At 38.7% G+C, this 26633-nt stretch overlaps 1 protein-coding gene across 2 annotated transcripts in view; it reads left to right on the top strand.

Annotated features, from left to right (window-relative positions):
* Positions 1-26633, top strand: part of necab2 (N-terminal EF-hand calcium binding protein 2) — a 142892-nt gene that overhangs the window by 13407 nt on the left and 102852 nt on the right. For both annotated transcript variants that reach the window (XM_023955968.2, XM_023955967.2), the window contains exon 3: positions 25190-25298. In XM_023955968.2, the coding sequence (XP_023811736.1) occupies positions 25190-25298 (109 nt within the window). The remainder of the gene's footprint in view (positions 1-25189; positions 25299-26633) is intronic.

Below are 26633 nucleotides of genomic sequence, written 5' to 3'. Positions count from 1 at the left end.
ACCATTATTGCTTCAATTTCCTTCTTCTAAAGTACAACTATTAAAACGAAGGTTTAGGGTTTAAAGATCCACAACGATCGTCTTTTTCCCAGTGGTCTATTGATTGTGATTATGCTGTTTTTAAAGACCTACATGGATGTAGTCATCTACAAGTGGATGACTTAGAATGCAGATTAGGGCCCGCTTACTTACTTACTTACGCCATTTTTTTGTCTGCTCCCAGTTCAATTTGAATAAACAGACTCAGAAATGCCATTTTTGAGCTTAATTTTCTGTATTCGTGTCCTCCATCATCGGGGGAAAAAAAGCCACAATAACATGTTAAAAACACCAAAAACACGACCAGAGTGGGTGTTTAAAGAGAGGAAGCTGTAAAGAAGAACTTTCACATCATACAGCAGTGATGCTGCAGATTAAGAAACCCATCAGCTAAAATTTGGCTTTCTGGCATCTGTTCTGCAGTTATCTGACATGAGTGAGATAGAGTTCTTGAGATCAAGTCTTTCTGTATAACTCAGAACAGGCAGATTTAATGGAAGGTTTTAAGGAAATGCAAAGTGTTCAGAGAGCCGTTTCTTTGGTTTAAACCATATGTTGTGAGGAGATGAAACAGTAAAGATTTGTCACCTTGGAACATGACTTGGTTAGTCTGAATGTATAAAGATGTTGCAGTCCTGTTTGCCCGAAGAAGAAAGAAGTCAGATGACTCTGTTAGCTGTCATGGTTGGTCAAAGTTTACATGTAAAGATACCGTTTAAAGACGTTTTCTTCCCACTGATGTTTTAGAACCGAACTTGGTATTTTTATCATCTTTTATTTGTTGAGCAGCACACAGCTCTCTTTGTTAATGAATTTCCTAAAAGGTCAAATTAAAAGCCGTTTTTGATAATTGTTTGACTGTTTGCTCAGTTCTGGTCCAAAAACTGTTGTTTACTTGAATAAACACTGCTTGCTGTGGTGAAATATTCTCATTCTGAAAAGTCAAACCAAAAATGTGCCATATTCTGCGGTTCATAGGGTGAAGTTTCGGAGCTGGATTCCTTCAGTTTTGTTTTTTTCTCATTGGTCCACGGCCTCGCTCTCATGTCAGAAACGCATCTGACAGGCTTCTCACATCCAGTTTAGTTTGAGTGAAAGCGTGTGGATGCATCTGTGAAAGTAGGTTACATCTGAAACTAAGGTGTGATCGATTGGAGACATCACTGAGACATTTGTAAGGTACACATATCTTATGTGAACTGAAGCAAAATTTTAGCACAATTTAGAAGCTTGTTCAACAATCATGCAACCCCTGTTCGAATATCAAAAAAATCCTTTTTGTGTTGATTTACCTTTTTAGATACCATACTGTAGGGCTGCATGATGGTGCAGTGGTTAGCACCTTCGCCCATAGCTAGAAGGCCCTAGCTCGAATCCCAGCTGGGACCTTGCCGTGTGGAGTTTGAATGTTCTCCCTATGCATGCATGAGCCTTCCCTGAGTACTCCAGCTTCCCCCGCATTCCAGAACATGCTTCATAGGTTGGATGGTTTCTCTAAATTGTCCCTAGGTGAGTGGTAGAGATTGTATGCCCTGCGACAGACTGGTAGCTTGTCCAGAGTGTACCCTCCCCTCCCCCAACAGTAGCTGGGATAGGCTCCAGCAACCTTGTGACCTCAAAAGGGATAAAGCGGGTTAAGAAACTGGATGGAAGCATGTGGTATGTAAGAAATATGTTTTTTTATTAGTTAATAAACAAAATAAATTTATATATAATGTATATAAATATAAATTATGATTATAATAAATATGATATATAAATGTATTTGAATTTTCCTCCCAAAATTGTATCTAAGGCTAGTTATGCCATAATTACAGTGAACATGAATGCTACAGGAAGTAGGCAACATAAACGTTTTACATAGCATTGTAAAAGAAGCTGGGTTGTAAAACCAATTCCCTAAATTTAATTTTTGCAGTTAAAATTCACCACTAAGAGCTAAGTATTATTGTTTTTCATATTACCACTGGAGACTGGTTTTAGAATTTACTAGTACAAACTTTGCAAAGTCAAACTTTACGCCAAAACTAAATTTAACCACTTCAGAAAGCCAGATTACAGAGTTTAGAGCAGTGATCTTTTCTGCTCTGATTAAATAAAACTCAGCGGCCTTGTGGTAGAGTGTACACCCTGAGACGGTAATGTCATAAGTTCAAATCTACAGTCAAATCATGCCAAAGACTAAAAATGGGACCCAATGCCTTTCTGCTTGACACTCAGAATTAAGGGGTAGATCGGGGGGTTAAACCACCAAATAGCTCCTGACTGCAGCTCACCTTTGCCCCAGGGGATGGGTCAAAATGTGAAGAAATTTCCCCCCACGTAGTTGTGTGACAACTAACAGACCTTAATCTTTAATAATACAAGTAACTGAAGTGAGTTCTAATCAAATTCATTGTAATAACTGTTGCAAATTAATAGTTTTTCTCCTGATATGTCATCATTTAATTTGTTACAGCTCTGTGAGTAAAACTTTGAGAGAGAATCTACAGTCTGAAATGCTCTGACTGAAGCCAAACTAGTAGAAATGTGGGTTATGAAGACGCCTTTGCAATGAACTTGACCCGTCCTGACCAATACTGGAGGCAAACCGAAGTAAACCAGGTCTGATCTTCCATCAAAGCAGGTCTTTTAGACTGACAGAAGAAGCTCAAGAGAACGAATGAAGGTTTTTCTAAAAAAAAAAGAAAAAACACTTTTAAACCTCCAGTGTGTATTCACCAATCTCAACACAAAAGTAAATGACTTGAATGAAAGGTCAGGGAAATTAAGAGCACAAAAAAGTAATCAGAAATACAGCAAAACCTTGTAATCAGTCCATCTGAAGAACAGAAGGTAAAAAAGTCAATGACTGATTCACCGCTTTGACCTTTTCCAGCTCACACCTCCTCACACCAATCGTCTGAGAACCACAATGGACCATGATGGAATCAGCTTCATGTTCGACCCCACCACAGCAGCAACAGGATTACAGCTCTGGATCACAACAGATTAAATCAATTTGGTTCTAGCTTGTAAAGTTTTGGTGTAAGAAAACAGATTAGGAACATTTTAAAACAGTTTTCTAGATTAACAGGATTATTGGTATTATGTTGTTCTAACATACTCACACAAAACTGAGTTAATATGTTTTCAGTATCAAAACTATATACCGTTAGTATACCAGTAAAATAAGACTGAACATCAAGACACCAACATATTTCTCCCAACTTCTAGATCTTTTGTTGAGATAAATTCAACTGAAAACCGTAATATTTTCTTAAGTTAAAAACTGCAGAAAATCTGTTTGCAGCTAGTTTTTTGTCTCTGGACTCTCGATTCAGATTCCGTTGTGGAGCAATAAATCTGACGGTGCACTTTTCTGAAGAAGCTCCATCCTCTTGCTGTGAGACAGCCATTGCACGCACTCAAACATCAGTGGCGTTACCATGGTGACGTCCGTTTTGGCCTCTGATTGGCGGAGCGGATGATCAGAAGAAAAGCTGTTTGGTTCTCCAGGAGACTTTTTCTTTTATGACTCAGAGGATGGTCTCTTTGTGTGCACGTAAGAGGGAGTGCACAACTATGGAGGAGTGGGGGTCTTCTGTTGTGAGCCTGCAAGCAACGGGGGCACTAAAGACATGACATTTACATGGCCCATAATTAACACCATGGCCTCACTGGGTGTGTCGTGTGCATAATAACTGTTTAAAGGTCTCTGATAATGGGGGGGGTTCTTTTATGTTTAGTTAACACACACATGCATCCTCTGCTTTATTGCACTTCAGTCACTTATGGAATAAAGTTTCAGAATCAAAAACTAACTTATGTTGTTTTGTAACTTGACACATGCAGGCGAGAATCTCCTGTCTGGATTCAAACGCAGGTTTCCTCTGCTCAGATCAGGCAACCCCGGTTACCACTCAGTTGCCCCTGGTTACAGCATCCCTTCGTTCGACTCCCTGGGGGTTTCTAACCTGCTGTTGCCATGGCATCAAAGCGAACCCCCCAGTTCCCTCTGACAAAACATTCCTCTGCAGCTGGCTACTTCCATATTTTTTCTTTTTAATTTACGCTCAGGTGGCGCCCACCAGCTGAGGACACAGAGTTCATGAGGGATGTGCGTCAGTTCACGGGTTCTCACCGACTTGAAGCAGTGAAATGTCTGAACACGGTTCCTCCGACAGAGGTGTTCTCACCGGAGCTGCCTTCCTCAGCTTCTGCTGCAGCTCAGGGTGTCTAATTCTAAGTTTGTATCATCACCTAATCTCTGTGTGGGAACAAAGGTAACACTGCTGTTTGAGTACAAGGTGAGCCCATCAGCAAAAGCCACTTCTTCTTTTAGAGCACATATTTCTGAGCTGCAGTTGTTATTGTATCAGGTTAAAAACACAATAATTTTGTCTTCCAAAAAAAAAAAAACAGTTAAAGTGTTAAGAAGTCTAGAAAACATGTGAATCCAAAATGACAGAAAAGTGAGAATTTGACATTTCAGGTCCAAAGGTGAGACATTGTCGGTGCCGTCAGCCTGTTGTTACAGAGCCCAGCTCATGTGTTAGAACCCACAACTACAGTCTGCAGCTGTGTCGATCCTGTTTTTGGATTTAAATTGTTAAATTGTGTTTATCATCAAGGTCATTCTGTCTGACAAATGTGAGAGCTGGGATTTTTGCATGAAAGTGTTTCCCAGGAGGATTAAAACCTATTGGTCTTCTCTGGAAAATCTTAAAAATGAACTCAAATTTAAAAAAATCGTATGTCAGAGTTAAGACAAACACTTCAGTCCTGTCTAGCTTTGTATGCAAAAAGACATTTTACCCGAATTTATGCATCTGAGTTCAGAAACTGAGCAGGTTGGACTGTGGCGGGTGCTGTGTGTTGCTACAACCACATGGGGGCACTTTCCAGTGTTTTTAAGCTGGTTTCAAGCCCAGGTAAAGGTTGAGGGTTTGGGTCAGGAAAGCCATCTACCAAAAAACTGAAGTCACAAACAAATTTGATGGGACCAGGATGCAAGAAAACGTTAAAGGTTTTTCATGTAATGAAGAGCGCTTGAAGGTTTCACGCCTGCAGAGATTGCTCAGGGGTGAATAGGAACTTATAGTCTGACTTTACAAACACATTTATAAAAACAGAGGATCATTGTACTGCTACATCTGTCTATCACCTTCACCCGTGGCGTTTTAGATTTCTGCCTGACCACTGCCGGCAGTCAAAACATTTTCCCCCTCTTCCTGTCCCACTAATGTCACGACTTCACAAACATCAAAGCTGCTTTTTTTGACATCGAATGTCTGTATCGCATAAACATCAAGTGATGAGCAGCCAAGCAGAGATGACACACAACAGGTCAACTGTTCCAAATCAGAGGCTCCAGAATCTGACAGCAGCAACACTGAGCCCTTAGATGGCCTGCAAGTCAGCCATGTTGGAGGCCTTCGCTGCAGTAATAAATGTGACTTTGACGTTTCGGTGGAAATAAATCCAGATTATGATTTTTCTAATTTCCTACATTTGATCAGAGAAAAGTTTATTCAATAAAAGTATCACTAAATAAAAGTACCAGGGCCAGGGGGTTGCATTTTCATTTATACATTTAAATGCTCTTTCTTATTAGTACGATGTGAGCGATTGATGGACTGTGAAACATAAATTAGTAGCATAAAAAAAATGTAAAAGCTTTTCAGTGTGCCCTGGACGTTTTTGTGCTTCTAGGCCTTAATAGTAAACGGTTGGGCATTTATTCAGTGTTGTGACCACAAAGAATTATGGGATTAGAGATTATCCACAATCCTTTTTTATGAAGGATAAAAGGAACAAATAAACGAAACATCCTGACCTTTTCAAAGGAGACACTTTCCTTGGCAAAAAGTATACACTTGAATTCATTTTATCAAGTAGACCTGTGTGTACCAAGTATATTTACAATATAGTGGCATGAAAAAGTCAACTTCAAGTATACTCCCTCACATCTGGTTTGGTCAAAGTAATAGACTTTGCGATGGGTTGGTTACTTCTGAGTGACTCTGAAAGGATCCTTCCCCAAAAGGCTTTTGGATGGAATCCTGATGTTTGTAGTAATCTCTTTAACACTGAGTATCTAAATATGTGGTTTGATAGTTTTACTGTGGTATGTAGAAAAATATTAATTTTGTCCAAGGTAAACTAAGAGAAACACATTTTTTTCATTTTAAATAATCTTCAGGAAAATCAAACAGAAATTAAATGTAAAATGTCGTTTCCTATTAGAAAACGAGTATACATTTTTAATCACTTAGGCTTCCTGTTTCCATTTTGTCTTTTAAAAATGTTTCGGTTTAACAGCAAAGCTCTTTGTTGACGCTCCCTAACTGTCGCAAGTCCAACCTAAGGCTAACTTCACGCAATCAGGGGTCCCGCGTCACACCTGGCGTGTTTGCCTCACGTGCACCTCTGAAGTTCTGTTCACGAGGACGGAGCTGCGTGCGTGACACAAACAAGTAAGTCAGAAAGTTTCCAAAAATTTACGATTCAGCAGCAACGTAAAAAAGGCAGATATTTCTGCAGACAGAAATGCAGTCAGTCTATCAACAGACAGATGAAATCCAAATCGCTTCAACTTGCTCTTGTTGGATCTGTCTGTTGTTCATTTCAGATCCGAAAGAATAATCTAAGGTTAACAGTTTATTTGTAAGCTGCATTAAATTGCAGTCAGTGACTATATAATATAGCATTAGCTACATTAACTAAACCATTTTTCACCAGACAATCATGGGTTTTACATGAATTTGTGACAAAATTTAAATTGTTTTTATTTTATTTTACCGGATACTTTTGGGTTTTTTAAATGACTTTTGCAGTTTTATGAAATGTATTTTTCATTAGTTTTATGCTAAACGTTTTTGGCCTATTGGATAAGTGTTATTCATAAGTTTTTTTTTTTAACTTAGATTTTATTGGCAGAGAAAACTTTACCTCCTTCAACAACTTGATGTTTTTTGCATGTTTTCCTTCTATTGTGTTTATTTATTTATTTACATACATACATTTTCAATCTGTGTTTCAAACAAGTCTATAGCAAAGAGGACAAAACCGTAATAAGGTTTTAGTATTAAAACAGTTTTAAAAGAAAGAATTTAAGTTTATGCCCTGACGTGAATAAAGTTATTTTTTAATAAAGTTTGCTAAAAAAAAAAGAAATACTGACATTCTAAGGATCTAAAGCACATGTGTTTCATGCAGATATAAAGTGGGTTTGAGTGGAAAAAACTTGTATAGTACAGTTTCAGAGCAGCTTTTGTCTCCAGGACTAAACAATGGTTGATATTTTGAGGAGCATGTTCTCTTCTCAGGGTTTCTTGAGTTACTATTTCTGTTGTCTTTTGCTGACCGCGGTGATCTTTTTAATCTTAATCTAGAGACACACTGGTCAAGTGACACATTTAGCCTATGGTGTTCACACTGAACAAGCAGGGAAGGGCTTTTTCTACTGTTTACTAGCGCATGTCTGCTACCTTAGAGATGTCCAGCTCGACACCTCCTCAACACGACATGGATTTTTAAACCGGAAGTGTTGCTCAGTAGTGATTCAAGTAGACTGCAAATCACATGATTGATGGAAACAAGGTCTCATTACGTTGCATCCCTTGTCGATCACAGTTAACCCTTGTGCTATCTTAGATTACCCCACCCTTACATTGATGTGTTCTTCTTACCATAACAAAGGTGGATAAAGGTGGAAAGATTTCACGTAATCCATGGACACCAGTGAAGATCACTAATCATTGAAGAAAAAAGGTTCAGCGCACTGTCTAGTGGGTCTAGATGACCCAACTCCCATTAACCCTTGTGCTTAATATAGCACAAGGGTTAAGTCTGTCAGGGGTGGAGCTGTTTAGAATAAGTGCCGCGCTTTACAACAGACCGAAACGTCCTTGCCGGCGTGGGTTCTTGTTGTGATGGAAATCCCGGCTTGTCTCAGAGGTTTGGCGGTTTTGGATCCGCTCACTGAAAAGAGCTTTTCGGCTCCCAAACGCCTCTTTAGGTTTTTTGTTGTTGCTTTATTTAATTTATCAACAACACAAGATTATGCACAAAATGAATAACTACTGTAAAAAATGGTTTTTTATTCATAGAAGTGTATAACATGGATGTTGTAATGTATTCCTTCCAGATAAAATGTACAAAAAAATGATAAAACCAGCTGTTTACAATTCAACTTTTAATTACTCACATCTTTATCGGTCCTCTTTAAAAAGTCAAAACGTGTGTGCCAAAAAAAAAAAAAACTTTAATTCGCTCAAGGTTGGCATTTAGAAATACCCAATGTCTCAGGTTTGAGTAGCTGATCTAGTTTCTTCTGTATTGATCTGCCCTGTTCTGGAGAAGATTCTCTCAGGTGTCTGTACAGGTTGGATGTGGAGCTGATTTTATATGAAGTTATTTTCCTACACAATCCTTTATTGTCTTTTATTATCAATAAAAGTAAAATGGTTTGCTTATATTCCCAGTGCTGTCACCCATTTTCTTTGCGTTTTTGTGTTGTTGTAGTGTTGTGGCTCACCCATCGCTTTCTCGCCGTCTCTCCCTTATACTCGGTTCATGTGCTGCTGCACGTGTAACCCCCCCTTCAAACATCCCCCAACCCCGTTTCATTGGCGACAGACGCATCACTGGTGGAGATATGACGATCATAGTTGCCAATTGCATATCCAAAGCCAATATTACTATGCAACATATTTGCCACATCAGAGAGCTGTCAAACCATTATCCAGAAAAAATATAATTACAGACCTTTGAGGAAACATTTTATGAAAAGATGAACATCGTCTGAGCTTTAAAATCCTCTTGAAGTCATGTGGTTTTGACTGCATGTGTGCTTGGATGTATTAATGTCAGACAACCAGATGTCACCAGATGTCACTATTTCTAACTGAAATGGTCCAGCTGAAAGTCGATCTCAGCCCAGTCGTGTTGCAGTTGGTCAGTGCTTCATGAGGCGTCGATTTGGCCATCACTACGCCACCTGCAGTTGGAAGAGTCTTTGTGCAAAATGTTGAAGCGCTGAAATCTTGGAAAACCTGCTCCAGGCTTTTTCCTTCTCAGCTATATTCGTCTTTACGACTGCCAAATCAGGGTTCCTGGTTGGTCAAATTTAGGCCTGGTTTAACTTTCGACGCTCGTTCAATAGCATCGTGTTTTGTACGCAAGAGCCTGATAACGATCCTAACTTGCAATGTAATGCACGAATGCGGAAACCCAATATGCACATACACGTACGTTTACATAGACTTTTCATTGGTAGACGTGTTGCCGAGGGCGATGTGAACGTAGCTTTAAAGCTGATTTTCACCAATTTTGGCACCAGAACAGAAATCACCTCGTTTCTATGTTTGTTTCATTGCGGTTTGTTCCATCCGTACTTTGACTGGATGTGGATTGAGGTTAATAAAGATTCCTTTATTAAAAATTAAATTAAATTAAATTTTAAAGACTATCTCAACACTGGATTATTTGCTATGACCTCACAGCTTCGTGTTTACAAAAAACCTCCCCATTCTCTTGCCTTTTTCTCTCCAAGTCTTGAGATTGATCACAGCTTTCATCGCTGGTCTCTTCTGTTGAGCGATTCTGCTTCTCCAGTCGCACTGACAGGTGATTTCATTAGCGCCTTTTTTCCCCTCAGTGTGAAGCGTTTTGTGAGGAGCAGCTTCCTTCTGCTGAGCAGAGGTCTGAGTGAGCCTTGAAGAATTCTCAGGAGGACTGCTTTTATGAAAGTCTAAGATCTTCTTTTTGTTAGTTTTTAGGATTTGATGAAGGATTTGTTTTTTTTTATTTTTCACACTCTAATGTCTTTAATCTCTTTTTGGAAGCCTCTCATCCTCTTCCTGCCAGCTGCTTTTGCTGTGTAAGTGACGATGAAGAACAGGAAACCCTCCGTTTCTCCACTCTATGCCTTTTTATCTCCTCCTTGTAAGGATGCCACTTAGAGAGGAGCAGAGGGGATCATATGGCACAAGTTTAATTGAAATATTTAGTCCATGAGGGATAGAAAAGGAGACGTTCTCATTCGTAGTGTTAAGAAAAGAGGAAGAGGACGGTTGGTGGCAGGGATCAGGAAAGATAGATGAGAAGGACAAAAAGAAGGCATGATAGATGGGTGGGGGGACATTGATTTAAACTTCCTCCTGATTCCCTTTCCCTGCTGACTCCTCTGCCCATTTGTCCTGTCGCTGGGTGAGCTGATAAATCCATTTGATCATTTAAACAGCATTTTCTTTTTAATGGAAATCGAGGGCGTTCATTAAACGGACGGATGCTGAGGATTTGAAGGGAAACTGGTCCTGTTGTGTTGTTTACAGCTAAATGTTTAAATATTTGTACACTAAGGACTGCTGGTGTGAGCACAATATTTTATTGGAAGAACATAAAAATGATAGAACGACTGAAGTTCATGTTCAACAGCTAAAATGATATAGAAATGCTGAAAACTAAAAACAAAATACCTCATACTTGAAAAACAAAACAAAAAGGGCTTGTAAGTATAAAGAAATGCTTGTCATAAAAGAAATGCAAGAAAAGGTTAAAAAAATAGACATTTTAAATTATTACTAAGCATAAATGTCATTATATGGATAAAGTAAAATAAAAAAGGGCTTGAGGAAATACTACATGCGAAATTAGCTAAAAATAGTTAACAAAAACACATGAGAGCTAAAAATTGAGGGGAAAAATCCTTTAAATTCTACATTAGGCTGTTTTTGTAGGGTTGAGGTTTAAAAAACAAAATTAGGAATAGGAGGCAATCTTTGCTGCAACAGAACAACAGAGGGAGCTACATTAAAGAGCAAACTGTATTTACAATGCAGGTCATACATATGCCAATTGAAAGTTTTCCATCTATCTTTACGAGCCATAATGAACACTCACTGGAGCGACCATGAGTTGGAGCAATTGCTGAGAAACGGATAAACGGGCAGAGAACCTCAATAAGAGGAGCACGTTATGTAACTGTTCGGGCTTAGAGAAGATGGGAAAGAGGCAAAAACACTGGAACATCTGTAATGGGACAAATTGTTCATTATATTGACTTAACACAATGAAGGTTGTATTAAAGAATAGAAACATGGAGCAGACAGAACTATGAAGGATTGTCTTAAAGTGAGAAACAGAAACAGACTCAGAAATTTGATGATGATGCCTCTGAAACCAGATTTATAACAGTTCGTCCTCAGACTTTGCTTACCCATATATATATATGCTTTTTTTTTAAATTAGTTTTTTGCAAAATTCCTAAACATTGACTCACATCCTCAGCAGTACTCAGAACCTAGAAACAAGCAGAGCTTTTAAAGTTGTTCAGGGATTATATTTCAGATAAACCATATTATTAGTATATTTTAAATTTTATTTGGAAGATAGTAGCTTATAAAAGGTGAGCGACCCTGGCAGCATTCTAGGCAGACTACTCGAGCAGTGCGTTACTTCGGTTACTCCTCCCTAGGGCGGTTCAGTTTATCAACTCGCCTGTTCAGCGTCCTATAGTTTTCCTTCTCTTCCTTTACTGCAGCGCTGCGTTCGTTGCCCCACCCTCCTCCCGGGCTTCCACCTGTGAGCTCCGTTAGGGGTAGTTTATTACCCAAACCTTTTATGGAGATCTTGTCTCATGTAATTGAATAGAGCCTAATGCCAAAGTAAAAGAATGTGAAAATAAATATATTTACTGCATGAGTTGTCTGACTGAAGTTTTCTTATTCTAGGATGAATATTAGAAAAAGAACCAATAAACTTTGACCAATTGGGTAGGTGTACCTTTTAATTCATTGAATGTGCCAACCTTTTGAAAAGTGATCATGGAGGAGAAATACATAAATGCGGTTTGTGCCCGGCTGGAATTATATAACCCCACGTCTTTCGTGTATCGGAATAGAGCTGTGAAAAAGAAGCCTAGAGTAAGAATCACCAGATTTGCACCACTTTGACATTTCGCACCGAGCCTCTTTCAGCTGAAGGCGGCAGATATGAGCTAGGGAACAGTAGAAAAAGAAGAAGCCCCTACCTGCTTGTCCAGTGTGAACACCAAGGGCTAAACAAGTGTGCGTCGGATGAGTGTAGCATAACAGTCGATGAGATGTGTAGCTGTGTCTGCTGTGCAGGATGGAGTTCCACTGTGAAAGTGAAGATTTCTTTTCTGTGAGGACGACAGGCATTTCAAACATTCCCAGAGGAAATCTCAACTCTGCAGCAGGAGGCTTTGTTTTGTTCTCAGATAAGCAAAACAGCTGTAGAGGTTTTGTTTTCTTGCTCCTTTTCACAAAGGAACTGTTTTTGGAACAAAGTTCAGTACGAAACTGGATTTGCCGCAAGTCTGTTGCTCAAATAAAACATGCTCGTGTTTGGTGGTGTCTGGCTCAAAACTGGAGAACCACGGCTGGAAATCTTCAATATTGCTCACCATTTTTGTTACACTGATAATGTTAGGTTGTGGGTGTGAGGGGCTGTAAGCTAGCGGGAGAGAGCGTAAAGAAAAGGATGATGGGAAGTGTGGATGGGTTTACTCCCCACCAACAGTCACATCCACAACTCGGAGGTGAATTTCTTTTTAAATTTGTCCTGTCAAGCAGCTGAGCAAGCAGATCCGAGCCTAAGGCCTCTTGTGTTAAAAAGATTTTACTGTAATGAATCTTCTGACACACAGATATACATCTGTATAAACCCCTTTTGTATTTGAGGCTAAACTTTATATGTGTTAGTTCTATGTGTATACATTTTATTTGTTGGACCGGGGGAAAAAAGTAGAAGGGAGAAGGAGAGAGTGGGATGCTAGAGATGGGGTTAAGGGTACAAAAGAAAGGGGAGAGGAAAAAAAGGTGGAGGTTAAGGAAGTTGGAGGATAACTAAAGTTAGAAACACAAAGCAACACAATGCTGAAGAATTTTCATTACTGTCAGGTGTAGATGTTAGTCCAAAGGGCAGGGCCTGTCTACAGCAAATTGGAGGTGAGTTTCTGATGATCTCCTGCCGCTCTGCAGCAAAAAATATATATAACCTTATCAAAGACCAGTTTTTGTTAAAAAATTTCATAATCACAATGAAAAGACAATTAGGACCACTTCTACACAAGATCAAAAGATGACTGGAGTAGGTCTTTAAACAGCAGCCACTCAGTGTTGGAAGGATTTTATGTGCGACTGGAGTTTTTAAAGAATCCAGTTTGTGTTAACAGAACATTCAGTTTTGTTTTTGTTGGACTTAATCAAACAAGTGATGGAAAGCCCTTTGATTGGATTCACTACATGACAGAAAGTCGGTCCATAAATTTGCAAATGATAGACTAACCCCTCGCCCCCCCAAGAGATCCTGTTAATCTGCATCAGCCCGACATGTAATAATGTAATAACTCTAACAAGGTTTGATGTGACGTGCAGGAATGACCTTGTTAATGCACTGATGTTCCATTATCTTCCGTGAAGCACCATCATGCTGCATTAAAAACAGCAGGTACAGGAGCCAGAGTCAATTACAGTAAAATAAAACATCAGATGTTGTCCACAACAGCAACTGTAAAACATTTGTTTGAACAAGGTCTCACCGAACGTCTGATTGAAGCCAGTACCTGAATGCATCACGGCCACCCTGCCTCGCTGCAATCATCTGCCATCACCTAGAGATACTCATCAACAGGATAGACCCACACGCAGTCATCCCTGAACTTTACCCCCACCGTGTTGTTCACAGACCCACGTCTCTAATAACATTATTATGGGCAGCCTGCAGATTGATTATGATGATTACACATCATTCTGCTCTCGTCTGAGGCAGAAAATAGATGAGAGTGACTGATGATCCTTTCTTCATGCAGACAGAAACACAAAATGTTTATACCAGGGAGGCAGCTGTCGCCGCGGAGATCAGGTCTCACTCATTAAGAAAAATTACGACTCATCCTTGTTTTTATTTACGTTTGGAAGAAGTGGTGTATGAGTGATGCTGTGAACTTGTTCAGCACTTGTGATAAAGTTCTTGTGTTTTTGCATCTGGGCCTCTCTGCTGTTACCTCCAACGTGCTTTAGTGTTCTACATCTTTCTCATCACAACAACAGAGGAGCACAGCCCGAAAATAAAAAAGATCACCTTTGAAGTAAAAACGGCAGCCTTCACCGAGGTGCCAATTAGATATGTGTTGTCAATTTCTTAACTTTACACAAGAGTGAATGTAACATTTTTAAACAATGATTTATACACGCTCAGCTCACCTTAGTGATCAAATTAAATAAAGCAGTGTACATTAGATAGCCAGATTAAGCATGTGAGGTAAAATTATTTAACCCTTCTCTTAAAGAGCCACAACAGTTCAGATTTTTTTTTTTTTTTACAAACATTTATAAATTTTAAAAATAAATATTCTCGTAATTTTTAGTTTATAAAACAAACATTTTTTGAGCCATTATGATTACATTTGTCATGGTTACTATGGAGACACCTCGTCATAGGTGGGAACAGCATTGGTGGATAAATTTGAGATCTGCCCATTTATTGCAACAATTAACAATTTTTTTTTCTATTTTGTTTTTTTATTGATGTGAAAGATCCTAAATTTTGCTAGACTACTTTTGAAAGTTGCTGTTTTATTTACTTAAAGGGCATTAGGATCAAATGCAAGCTTGGAAGAAACAATGTGGTTACAATTTTTTATGTGGAAATATCTGTTTCTACCTTGTAGCAATTTAATCAAAAACTAAAAATATCTAGTTTGTTAATGACATTGTTTTTTGATTTGTTTTATTATTATGGGCTAGCTAAAATAACAGTGGGCAAATTTTTCCAAGTTTTAAAAATGAAACTTGAAATACGTTAGTCTTTAATTGAGTTGTTATTTCACAGGATGATTTCATGGTCATAGTTAATAAAAAGTGAAATTAACTGTTTTGTAATCATCATTTGTGCTCCTGAGCAACAAAGGAAGTTAAATTGCTGTAATGAAAAATGCTTTAATGTAAACAGAGTTTGCTGATGGCCTTTCCTTTAATCCTGTCACATTTAGTAATTAAACAAATTGCATTTCTGCATTAAATGAATCTGTTTATGAATCTGTTTTCTACATGGAGGACGTCATTTTGGGTAAGAAGGGATGATTGCATGAGAATGCTGAGCCTCCTTTCTGTCATCCAGGAGAAGTTAAGCCCAGCTTGCAGAGCAGTGGTGTGATCGTTCTGGGGAGGAAGTTATTGTTTTCCCTTTGTTGAACTCTTGCTGAACTTAATCCGTACTGATGACAACATTGTACTTTTGGCATTGAGAAGCTGATTGGTTGGAGAGAAGGTCGTATTTGTCTCAGGTGCGCTGCAGTGACAATCTGGAAGTAACAGCACAGACAGTCAGTGGTGTTGCTGTATTGATGGTGTTAAGCAGTGAGGCGGATTTCCCTCCGCTTGTTACCATAACAACAATCATCCGGTGCCCCAAAAAGCTGGTAAACTGTAAGACAAATAAGTGCAAAAACAGACAGCAGAGATCAAGTATCACCTTTAAAAAAAGTGTTGGCATACTTCTTTTTTTTCTTCCTCCTCAGTGAATGGAAGTGGATTCCAGCAGGGAGAAGAAAGAGTTAATAGCTTTTTTTCCTCTTTTTTTTTTTTTTTTTTTTTGTAATCTGCACCGAGAAAAGCGAGTAGTTAGCACAGCAGGATCCTCGCTCCAACCACCTCTTTTTGAAACTCAGCAGGCGGCTGACGTGTGCAGTGAAAACCCGGTGAAGTAGACCATGAGGCTTTCCAGCTGTACATTTCTGCAGAACTTCTTCCATCTTGAAGTTTGAGAATCTTTCAAGATTTGTTTCGAAAACAGACTTTTTACTCTCAAACTACTCTGACTGCATGAAATACTCTGGAAGAGTCTGTTACGAAGATGTTTGAATGAATCAAATATTGTTTATTTTAGCAATATTGGAGGATCCTTTCTGATCAGAGATAATTACATCCCACTATGCTTTGTGCTTGCAGCGTTTAGAGTGTTAATTCTTGTTTGAGGCTAAAACACATGGAAGTTACTCAACGTGTCAAGTTGATGAGCTGCGATATGTAATCTGTGATGGTTCTCTACTGAGGCTGAAGACAGATGGGATGCATGAGCTTCTCCTGATGGTTCAAGCTCAAGCTACGTTCACACCGTTCACACATGCGCGTTTAGCCCATGATTTTAACAGTAGACAGGTAAGAAGAAGTTTCTTATTCTTTTTCATTTTCTACTGTTTCCTAGCGCATATCTACCACCTACAGTTGGAATAGGCTTGGTACGAAATATCAAAGCGGTGTAAATCTCATGAATCTTGCTCCAGGCTTTTTGTTTCACAGCTCTATTCAGAAAAAATGAAAGACTTGGTGTAATATAATTCTGATCAGGCACAAACAGCAAACATTAATTTCTCCTCCATGAGCAATATTCAAAAACCTCTGTGAATTAAAAGGGACGCCATCAATCCCTGGTTGGTCAAAGTTTAACCTGATTTAACTTTCAACATGTGTTCAACGGCCCTGCGTTTTATACGTTTAACCCAAAAACAGTAGCAGAAACTTGCGTAGCTACACGTAAACGTGAGACCTTTGAACACAGAAGCTCAAAACGTGCAATTACACAAATTTACATAGAATTTTTGCCGAGGGCGGTGTGAACGTAGCTTTAGACCCATGAAAGCTATGAGATTTTTTTATGGAGCTTTTTGTACATTTTGTTCATAAAGCCCCAAAAAATAATTGTAGGAGCTTGGGTGATGTAAATTTGGAATGCGGAAGCCCGAAACATGCATTTATTTGCCTTTTACATAGACTTTTCATTGGAAGTGGCTGCTTGAATGTGCTTTGCTAAAGGCGGTGTGAAAGTAGCCTCAAATGTTAAGCCTGGTTGTGTTAAATGGTAATATGTGAAGGTTTGTTATTTTTAACCATAAAATGCAGATATAGGTTGAATACAACTGTTTTCTGTAGAAAAGGCTTCTGGCTTTTGGCTGAAAGCGTTGTTTTTTTATCAAAAAGCATGGCATGGAGGAACAGGTGGCTAAACTTCCAGAATCTGTTCCACACGCAATAATGACAATGAAAATAGTCATTAGTGATTTGTTCAGTTTGATCCATGACTTTAATCAGATCAGCCACTGACGCAGAACATATCATTTCACCCTCACAGATCTGAATGACGAGGTGTTTTTTTTTGTTTCCACCGCCTGCAATTTTCTGCTCCACAGACGTGACGTTTTAACGAGATGCTCTTTTGAACAAAGGTCATTTCAGCTGCCTGATTTCCTTTGTCTCCAAAATAAAGACCCTGCATGACAGGAGGAAAAATCCCTTGTGGCAAAACGAGGAAACCAAACTGGTTTCATTTTCCATAACCCCGGTATCAGTTGGTTGGTCTGCAGTTTTAAGTCTGTCAAATTTTCCTTAAAATTATTCACAAATTCACAAATTGTGAACACTATCTGTTTTGTGTACATGTTGACATGTGGACATTTTTGCAGCTAGCAGGTGTGTTGATAACATTTGAGTGTGCGTGGACAGGCCCCGCCCTTTTTGTACTACATTTGAACCTTACCGTAATGATAAACAACCAGTAAACCTGTCTGCTCTATGCTGCTTCATGGTCTTACCCCCCCCTCTCACTATCACCCCCCCCCCCCCCCCCCCCCTCTCTAACATCCCTCTCTCTTCTTCCCTTCTTTCATTTTCCGTCCGGTCCAACACCAAAGATTTACAAACATGATTGAAATTAATAAAGTTTGGCCTCAATTACAAAAGGGGTTTATTCAGTCATGCCTTTGGTTTGTCTCAAGATTAATAACCCCTCTTGTTAAAGTAAAATATGTCCAACACAATAGGCCCTCAGCTCTCATCTGCCTGCCTAGTTGTTGGACAGGACAAGTTAGAAAGAAAAAAAAAAAAAATTCACAATTTTTTTTATTCACAATTTTTTTTTATTCACAATTTCAACTCTCCTGCGACTTTTTTCACACAAACTTTTGTCTGAAAAACTAGCGAAAGTTATAAATGATCACATCTCCAGCAGTGAATGCAGATAGAAAAATCGCACTCAGGTCTAATAGATTTTTATTATTATGTTTTTAGAAGAACAGCAGCTTTCATGTTTTTGCATCATGACAGAGTCCACATGTTTCTGTGTGAGACAGAGCAGAATCCGTGTGAGGAAACATGAGGAACAGCAGGAAAAGCTGCTTTGGGCAGAACTGCCACAAACATTGGCAGAAAGAAAAAAAGCTATCTTAGACTCTCCTCCAGAGCTGCAGACAATGAGACACGCACATCCAACCCATTTCCTCTCCCTGGGTACCTCAGGCCAGTTACATAATCCATACAAAAGCCATGCATGCGCTTTTCCTAGAGCAGCACTTTTACAGGGGAGTACTTAAAAATCAAGACTTGGGAATTCTTCATATGCTAAAGGGACAAGATGTTTGGGAGAGTTGGGTTTCAACCAAAAAAAGAGCTAAATGTATTTGTAAATAAATAAAAGTGAGTACAAATACATTTGGCTCTTTTTTTAGATGAAGCCCAACTTTGCCTTTTGCTTAAAGACCAACTCTGAACTATTTCATCTATTGTAAAAGCATTCCCAGTGGTCTTTTAATTACAACTATGCCGTTTTTAGGCACAAAAGAAAACCTGTCGTTTTTGAGGACATGGTTTCTGCAGAACAGCAGTAATTCATTAGAAATTGTGGTGGGACTGTTGAGGGACTGTTGGTGCAGAGCATCCCCATCCCCGCTTCCCATCCCTGCTGCTGAGAGCTCTCTGTTCAAGTGGAGCAGGGTGCTTGTAGCCCACTCTGCATTTTCTATGTCACAAAAAAGCTCTTTTTCTCTTAGTAGACATCCAGAAATCAGATTTGAACTTAAATTTCTTAACATAAGAAAAATTCCACAAGAACATGTTTCCTATGAAGATAAAATCTTAAGTTTTCTAAGTGTGAATTTTCAATTTTTTTTAAATATTTTTAAATGCAAATGTCAAAAACAATGTGTCTAAGAGTCACAAATGGGTATCAAAGGATTCCTAATGATATCAAAATATGCATGAGTACAAAAGTCATCACAGGTGGAAATTGATGGATGCACCCATAAAGACTCTGAATAATCTAATTTTGAATCTTTTGCTCAAAAACTCAATTATCTGGTGTGTTCAATGCCTGACGAAAACCATGGAATTTTAGCTGAGGCTTCCCCCCCCAAACCTCCCAAAGTATATTTCACTATTATCAAGCAAGAATTCAAACATTATACAGAATTGAAGCATTGCAGAGTATTTTTATGTAGTGTTTTTTTTATTAAAAAAAAAAGCTATTGTAAAAAAGCAAAAGTCTTCCCACTGTGCCGACCTATTTTTTTTAAACTGAAAGATTTGTGGGTTATCCCCAAATATTTAAACCTAATTTTAAAACAAAATTGTGTGTTTAGTATACTTCTGAGATGTTTTGAAGTGTTTTAAGTCAGATGTGCGGGTATGTCAGATTGATTTCAACTCTTCTTCTGCAACATATTTGAATTTAAATCTTTAGTTTGGGGAATTTTGTGTCATCACTTTAAATCTTACCAGGAATTCCTTTTGTAAACACTTGACTTGTGCAGCCGTCTAAAGTTGATAAAGGTCCTCATTCATCCTGGTGATGTGTTGAAGTTGAATCATGGCATCTTCTTTCTTTGAAATGCTTCACCACTCTGCCAGCAAACTGACCAAGGCACTTTGGCAAGTAGTGAAACGCTTCAAAGAAAGAAGACTTCAAGTCCAGATTCAAAGACTTTATCGCCCAAAGTAATGACTTTACTACAGTAGATTTAAAAAGAAAACATGTTTTAAAGCTTTAACATCCCTGTACTTTGTCTGAGTGTGACTGGTTTGCATTCTTTCAGCTGTGGGAATAAGGTGCCAAAAAGCTCAGTTGGGCAAATTGTTATTGGCGTGTGGAAAACCCATCCTGACAGGGCCGCTCCTGCTGGTCATTGCTCCAATAACTGCAGATGTCTGCTGCTTCAGATCCGTTTTAATTCTGCTGTGTAAAACCATTATTACAGAAATTAAACAGGAAATAGTCAAGACTCCATTTTCAGCCGTCTTTCCAACTCAGTGATGTTACAATTAATTATGCTTTAAAAACCCCCGTGAGAAATAAAAAAACATCCAAGTGATTGTTTTTTGGGGCAAATCAGATTACAGTGAAAGACTTGTGACTAACATTAAAATAACTGAACATGACAAACTTACAATTTTTTTATTCACATTTGTCTTTATGTTTGACTGATTTTACTATGTTTCTGCAAGAATTTGTTTTATTTCTAATTCAATAACATTCAAATGAATCAAAGTAATTATACATGAAGTTCTTGATCATTTTTTTCACATATTTAAATATTTGCTATTTTTTAACATTTCCTATGGTTCATGACACATTTAATGCAATTTTCTAATTAAAATTTTCAGCATTCAGTCTTTGCATAAAATATATTACCTTCATCACATCTAATCTAAGGAAGTCAGCCTCATATGACGCTGCGCTCTGTCCATCTTCCTAAACTAGCATCTTAGGGCTCCCCCTGCAGGTCATCCCCATGGTCTAAAACACTTTTGCCACCAACAGGGGTAAATTCATCCTTTAGGAAAACTATTTCCTCCATGTACTTCGTGGTTTCCTAAAAAATGGAATCAGCATTATAGTCTTCCCCACCGCACACTCTTTACATCATTACCCACATACTCTTGAGAGTATAGCAGTTTTAACTGTTTAGTTTTGCTCAGTTTTTGGGCTTTTCCCACCCCACTGTTTTATTTGGGTCAAATTCTTGACACAAAGTCCCTTCTCCGTGTGGATTATTCTAGACTAAATTATTTCAGAAAGTAGTTTATCATCTCAGCTGCACAATTTGCCTCAGATGAAACTGTCGGCCGTTGCATCACTTCCTGTGTCGGTGACTTGCATGATTACTGAGGAGAGTGCATCTCTGACTTGTAAATAATTTATACTAGGGGCTTGCAGGGTGAATGCTGGCTGCAGCAGCACAGTAAAAGCTGAAGGAAAAATCAACTATGCTTTTTCATGGCTGACTGTCCAATCAGGACAACACCAAGTGGCCCGCCGTCCTTAAGAGATCATGGAAGTGGTGTCTGTCGGGTCATGTTTGACCAGCCCTTTTGGGTCAGAATAGATGGAAAATGTCGCTTTTCTTTGACGGGTAATCTACAACTGTTCGTGCTTCTGGAAATGGGGTTAGCATGCTTTACAGAGTTGTGTTTGTGGGGAATTCCAGTTGCCTGTGTGTTCTGAATTAGGTCACTGCTGCATTAAACAGCCCTTTCTTCAACATTGCCTCATTGCAGGGCAGGTTAGAGTCAGAAACAGCTGCAGACTCACATACGCAGTCCAACTTACCCCGGGGGCAGACGCTGTCAATATGAAGAGTGGCATTTTAGAAGTTCACCTTAAAGTCTGCCTCTGCTGTGAAAAGGTTATTGTACAAGGAGACGTTTCTGTGCTCAAACCCACAAACTCTAAAGTGGCATCTAGTAGGATTTTCTTTTAACAAAGTGCTGCTACAAAAAAAGGGCTGTTTAACTGTCCAAAATCTGCTGGTGCCAGAGCGCAGCTCTGAATGGAGTCCTAAAAGCCAATTGAAAGACTGATAAGGTGGATAGACAGGACATGGAGAAGAGGTTTGGAGGTGGGAGGATGGAGGAGTGGAGCAGCACATTTGGATTCAAGCCTCTGCGAGGCTGCAGTCCTTCTGCCCCCCGTGATTCTCAGCGCTCTGCACTGCTCCCTCTGCTCAACCTCCTGCATCCCATCAGCCACATTCAAGGACAGGCACACTCTCAGGGCAGGGGCATTAATATTTGATATGTGGCTCTGCATCATGTGGAGAGATGCAGAGTCAGGTTTACAGTAAAGAAACAACAAATGCACAGAACTGTTGGTAAAACACTCTTTATATGGCATTTTCTCAGGAGACTCTGCAACAGTTGGATGACGAACATCCAGATTTCTGCAGAAACGTTTAGAGTCTAAACATCACAGTCTTTTTACTTTTTTTTTTTTTTTTAACCGTCTTTCCTGAGATGTTCTGCAGGTATCTGATGTGACTGATGGACATTCTTGTCATTCCTGTTACGGCCCCGACAGGCAAACCTGTCCCAGTCTAGGGGAAATTAAAAGGGGCCAAAACATATGGACGATGGACACCAAAGTTTAGGAACACAGTTTATTAGATGGTAAAAATAACCTGTGTCCTGTAAAACAGAAAGAAATAATTACTGTGCTGGTCCCAAAAAAAAGCAAAAAACAAAGGGATTGGAGCCTTGGCCAAACATAAAATAATTCAGGGAGACAACTGACCCAGCCACGTTGACCGTCGGAGTCAGCAGCTCCCTGCTAAGGCTGCCTAACAAAATCTAACTAATAAAAAAAATAAATAAACAAAGCCCGCAAATAAGGACTACCGAGGTCCAACCCCAAAATAACATAACAAAACCCAGCAGTATAAGACTGCTGAGGACCAAGAGGGAATCAAAATGGAAACAACCAACCAGCACAGCTCCAACACAAAAACAACTCCTCCTTAGCCTCCTGCTCTGCTCTGCTCTGCTCTGCTCTGCTCTGCTCTGCTCTGCTCTGCTCTGCTCTGCTCTGCTCTGCTCTGCTCTGCTCTGCTCTGCTCTGCTCTGCTCTGCTCTGCTCTGCTCTGCTCTGCTCTGCTCTGCATGCCTCTCCCTTTGGTTGTGGCCTCTTATGACTTAAATACCTGGCAGGTGCTGATCAAGATCATTGGCCACACCTGCCAGGTGAGCAGAATGAAAGGGGATGCAGCAAAGCAGAAGCAGCAAGACGTAACATTCCTGAACATTCAGTGTTGTGGTGAATTTCTGCTCATTTTAGCTGTAAGAGCTGATTTTAACTCTCAAAGAAGCTGAACTTGACTTGAAAAATTTGGAATTCAACTATAATTATGTCCTCACTGCTTTATTATTGTTATTTAGCTGTCGCTTGTTTGTAGCTATCTTTGACTTTTGTTTTACTTAAAATTTCTTAAATTGTTTTAATTGGTTTACCTGCTTTAAGCAGCTGGTATTTTCTTCTCTGAAGCACTTAAAGTGCTATATAGATAAAGAGTTATTTACTTTACTGACTTTATCATTCCGATGTTTATTTGTTCATTATAGTTCTTCTCTTCACAATCATCCTTTTCTCTGTCTTGTCTTCTTTCTTGACTTTCCCACATTCTCATCTGTTTTTTCTTTTCCGTTTTTATTTACATCATCCTTGGCTCCTTGATGTTTTTCTTCCTCCTTGTTCTTCTTCCTCTTTTTTGCTTCATTCTGGAGGTTGGTTGTCTTCTGATCCATCTGACGTTTATATCTGCAATCAAATGTTTTTCCAGCTCTCCTCACTTCAACAATTTTCTCTTTATTTACATTATTTTCAGCCCTTTAATCTTCTTGTATGTCATAAACCTGCTTTCAGACTAGAATTACGTGTTAAAACTACATTTATTTTCTAAGAATGTTTCTTTTCCTGCAAAGAAGCTCTGACTGTTGAAATTGTTTCTATAATATCGAAATGTGTGCTGCTTGGATGCCAAAAAATTATAAATACAAAAATCATAGTAAAAGAATTACATTTAGCTACACTAAATCACTTAAGAAACAACAAACTTCTTGCTAAAAATGACGGAAACCACAAATCCTGCAGGTTTAGCTAAGTGTCCAAAGATGATCTAATGTAGTCACGAAAACAAAATATCAGAAGGAAAATAAAAATTAGAATTGTTTCTGTGTTTAAAATGCCATTTTTAGATTTCACAAGGATAATAACGGACTTTTAAACTATTTTTATACATTTTTACTCCAGTTTTTCATTAGGATTTTCATTTTTTCCATTGCAAGATTAATAACTCGGAAATGTTCCTGAAATGTTCTAATTATAACAACAACAGATCTAGAGATTGTGTGACATAATCACATTATTGTGTTCCTTAGAAACACAGAAAGCGGACAGACTTGGTTCAGATCTAAAGATCATCAGAACTGAAGTCATCTCGGAGGGTTTTAGAGGGAATCTGCACTTTGGGGCTTCCACTTTAACATTTTGACAGCAAAATCCTTATTTTGGTACGTCATTTGTTGCAAATTTGATCTTAAAAGTTACACTAAAGTTTTAGATTTTTACTTAAAAAGAAAAGTGTAGATGTAGATCTTGTGCCTGAACAAAAGAGGAACAAATAAAACAAGAACAATCAATTGTTTTTGCTTGAAAGAAGACTCTTATTTAGATGATTTTGTTGGACAGAATTTCTTATTGCTTCTATACCTTGTGAATCTTTTCTGACTAGTATCATTATTGTTTTAATTATCTCAACAACCGTTGAGATTTTTTTAATAGAAGTAAACTTACAAAAAAAAAACGAAAGCTAAAAACTAAACAAAAAATGGAAAGGAAGTGTTTGCGAAATTAATTTATAAAGTAATAGATTTAAAAAGTAATTGAACAGAATACAATCAATATGTTGTCATAAAAATAAAAACACTCACCACTTTAGAATAACAGAGCTTTCTTTTAGATCAGGTCTGGATTTTGCACTTTGTTTCTTTTTGGAGGATGTGATGCTGTTTGCTTTTTTTTATGGTATTAGTCTGGTCCCTTGCACACACAGAATTCATTATGTTCTCTAAATCTGAAGGAATTGCAACATTTATCTTTATTTCTTACACTTTTATATACAGACCTTGACTTTCACATACAATCACATTCTTGCCTTGTTAACCATCATTCCTGTGCATGAGTAATCAAAGATACTTTGAGAATGTTGGAATAAACAGTTTAGCTGTAGGAAACAAAAGATAAAAAACACGTTGCTGCCAATTTATAAAAATGAACAAAATTTTAAAAGATTACATTTGGGTTTTAAGTTTGTCAAATATTTAAGTCATCACTATAAGATTTTTTATTCTTTTACCGTTTTCAAACTTTTACAGAATCAGAGTTGAGTATAAAGAACCGGAGAAAAAACCTGAGAACATAAAGAGGATTTTATCAGAATGAATAACTCATGTTTGGTACCTCTGGTGTTAACATGAAACATGGACTTTACCCATATGCGGCTTTCTTCTCCCTGTAATTACATGCTGATGTGTCTCTGCAGATGATGGAAAACTGTCTCTGGATGAGTTCCAGGCTTTCTTTTCTGATGGCACGCTGAACGAGGAGGAGCTGGAGAAGCTGTTTCACACCATCGACTCTGATAACACCAGGTCAGCATGGCTGCTGCCTGACTGCGTTCCGTTTGCCTGCAGCATGCAAAAAAACCAGCACCTGCAGAAAATAAGTCTTTGGAGGTCGTGTACAGATGTGTGGCTGTGATTCGCTTTTAATCACATCATATAAACGTCTTATTCCCCACCTGTTTCCACTCCTATAAGATTAAGTTGCAAGTGAGCGAGCATGTATGTCACTCAACCTTCTCTTGAGGAATTTCACAGTTTTCCTTTTTCCAATAATCACCTCACCAAGCAAGACTTTTTTCAATCAAATAACTCTTGTTAAATCCATGTATTGATTCATCCTCTCCATAATCATGAGGGGGTGTGCTGACACGGCTAGATCTGCATCCTGCAGGAATGAAATGAAACCAAGCAGAACAACAGCTGACCTTTTTAAACTTGTAGTTAAACTAAATACTGTATATGTTTATAAATCCATGTCAAGCTGCAGCTATCTTTCAAGCTCTTTTGGTGCCCCGGCCTAGTGCTGTAAGTGGACCGTGTAGCTGGTGGCATCTTCGCGGTCATCATGCGGAATGGAGACAGCTTCACTGAAACCTTTTTTACTGCTGATGGGAAAGAAAGTTTCTGCTCATTAAAGTAAAGCAAAGTGAAGTTCACACCTACACGACGGGCTTCAGACAAAGCTATTGATTGGACAGAGTAAAATCAGAAATGAGTATGTAAGCATTTCTTGCCTGAAGCAGGAAGTTGAAGGATGGAAAAGATGGAGACTGAGCTCTGTCCTGCCAGCAGTCCTCATCCGTCTCTGGTTACCTCCCATTTCACCTCAGCTGTCTTAACTTTTAAGGCCATTGTGTGAGTTTCCTGGCTCTTCCTGCCATTGCTCTTCAAGCCTTCATGCTGCCATTGCTCTGCCTGTCACCATGCACTTGTCATCCTCTCTCCATCTGTCACTCATTCCTGTCTTCTGTCCCGTCTGGCCTGGAATCTTCCTTCAGTTATTACCTTTAGCTACAGGAGGAGACAAAGACATCCAAGTTGTTGTCTTCTGTAATTCAACATTTAGCTGCATTTAAAAGTTTTTCCTCTCAGACTCAAGGGATTAATTATTTTATGGATGTCACTAATGACATCATAATGAGTGGATTTAGAAGAAACACTCTTTGCAGTTGAAATGCGCTTAACTTTACATTTAACAGACAAACACTGCAACATAAAAATTAGTTGATCTTTGTGAAACAAAGTACAGAACAGGGATTAAAACGTTTAACTTTAACATTGGGTAGATTAGACAAATATGTCAGCTTGATACATGATGTAACACTACAAAGGCAAGCAGTTACAGATCAGTTCACAGAAAAA

The sequence above is a fragment of the Oryzias latipes genome, chromosome 6, assembly GCF_053564925.1.
Source record: "Oryzias latipes strain Hd-rR chromosome 6, Olatipes_Hd-rR_3.1".
Lineage (NCBI taxonomy): Eukaryota > Metazoa > Chordata > Actinopteri > Beloniformes > Adrianichthyidae > Oryzias > Oryzias latipes.
This window is presented reverse-complemented; position numbering and strand designations above follow the sequence as displayed.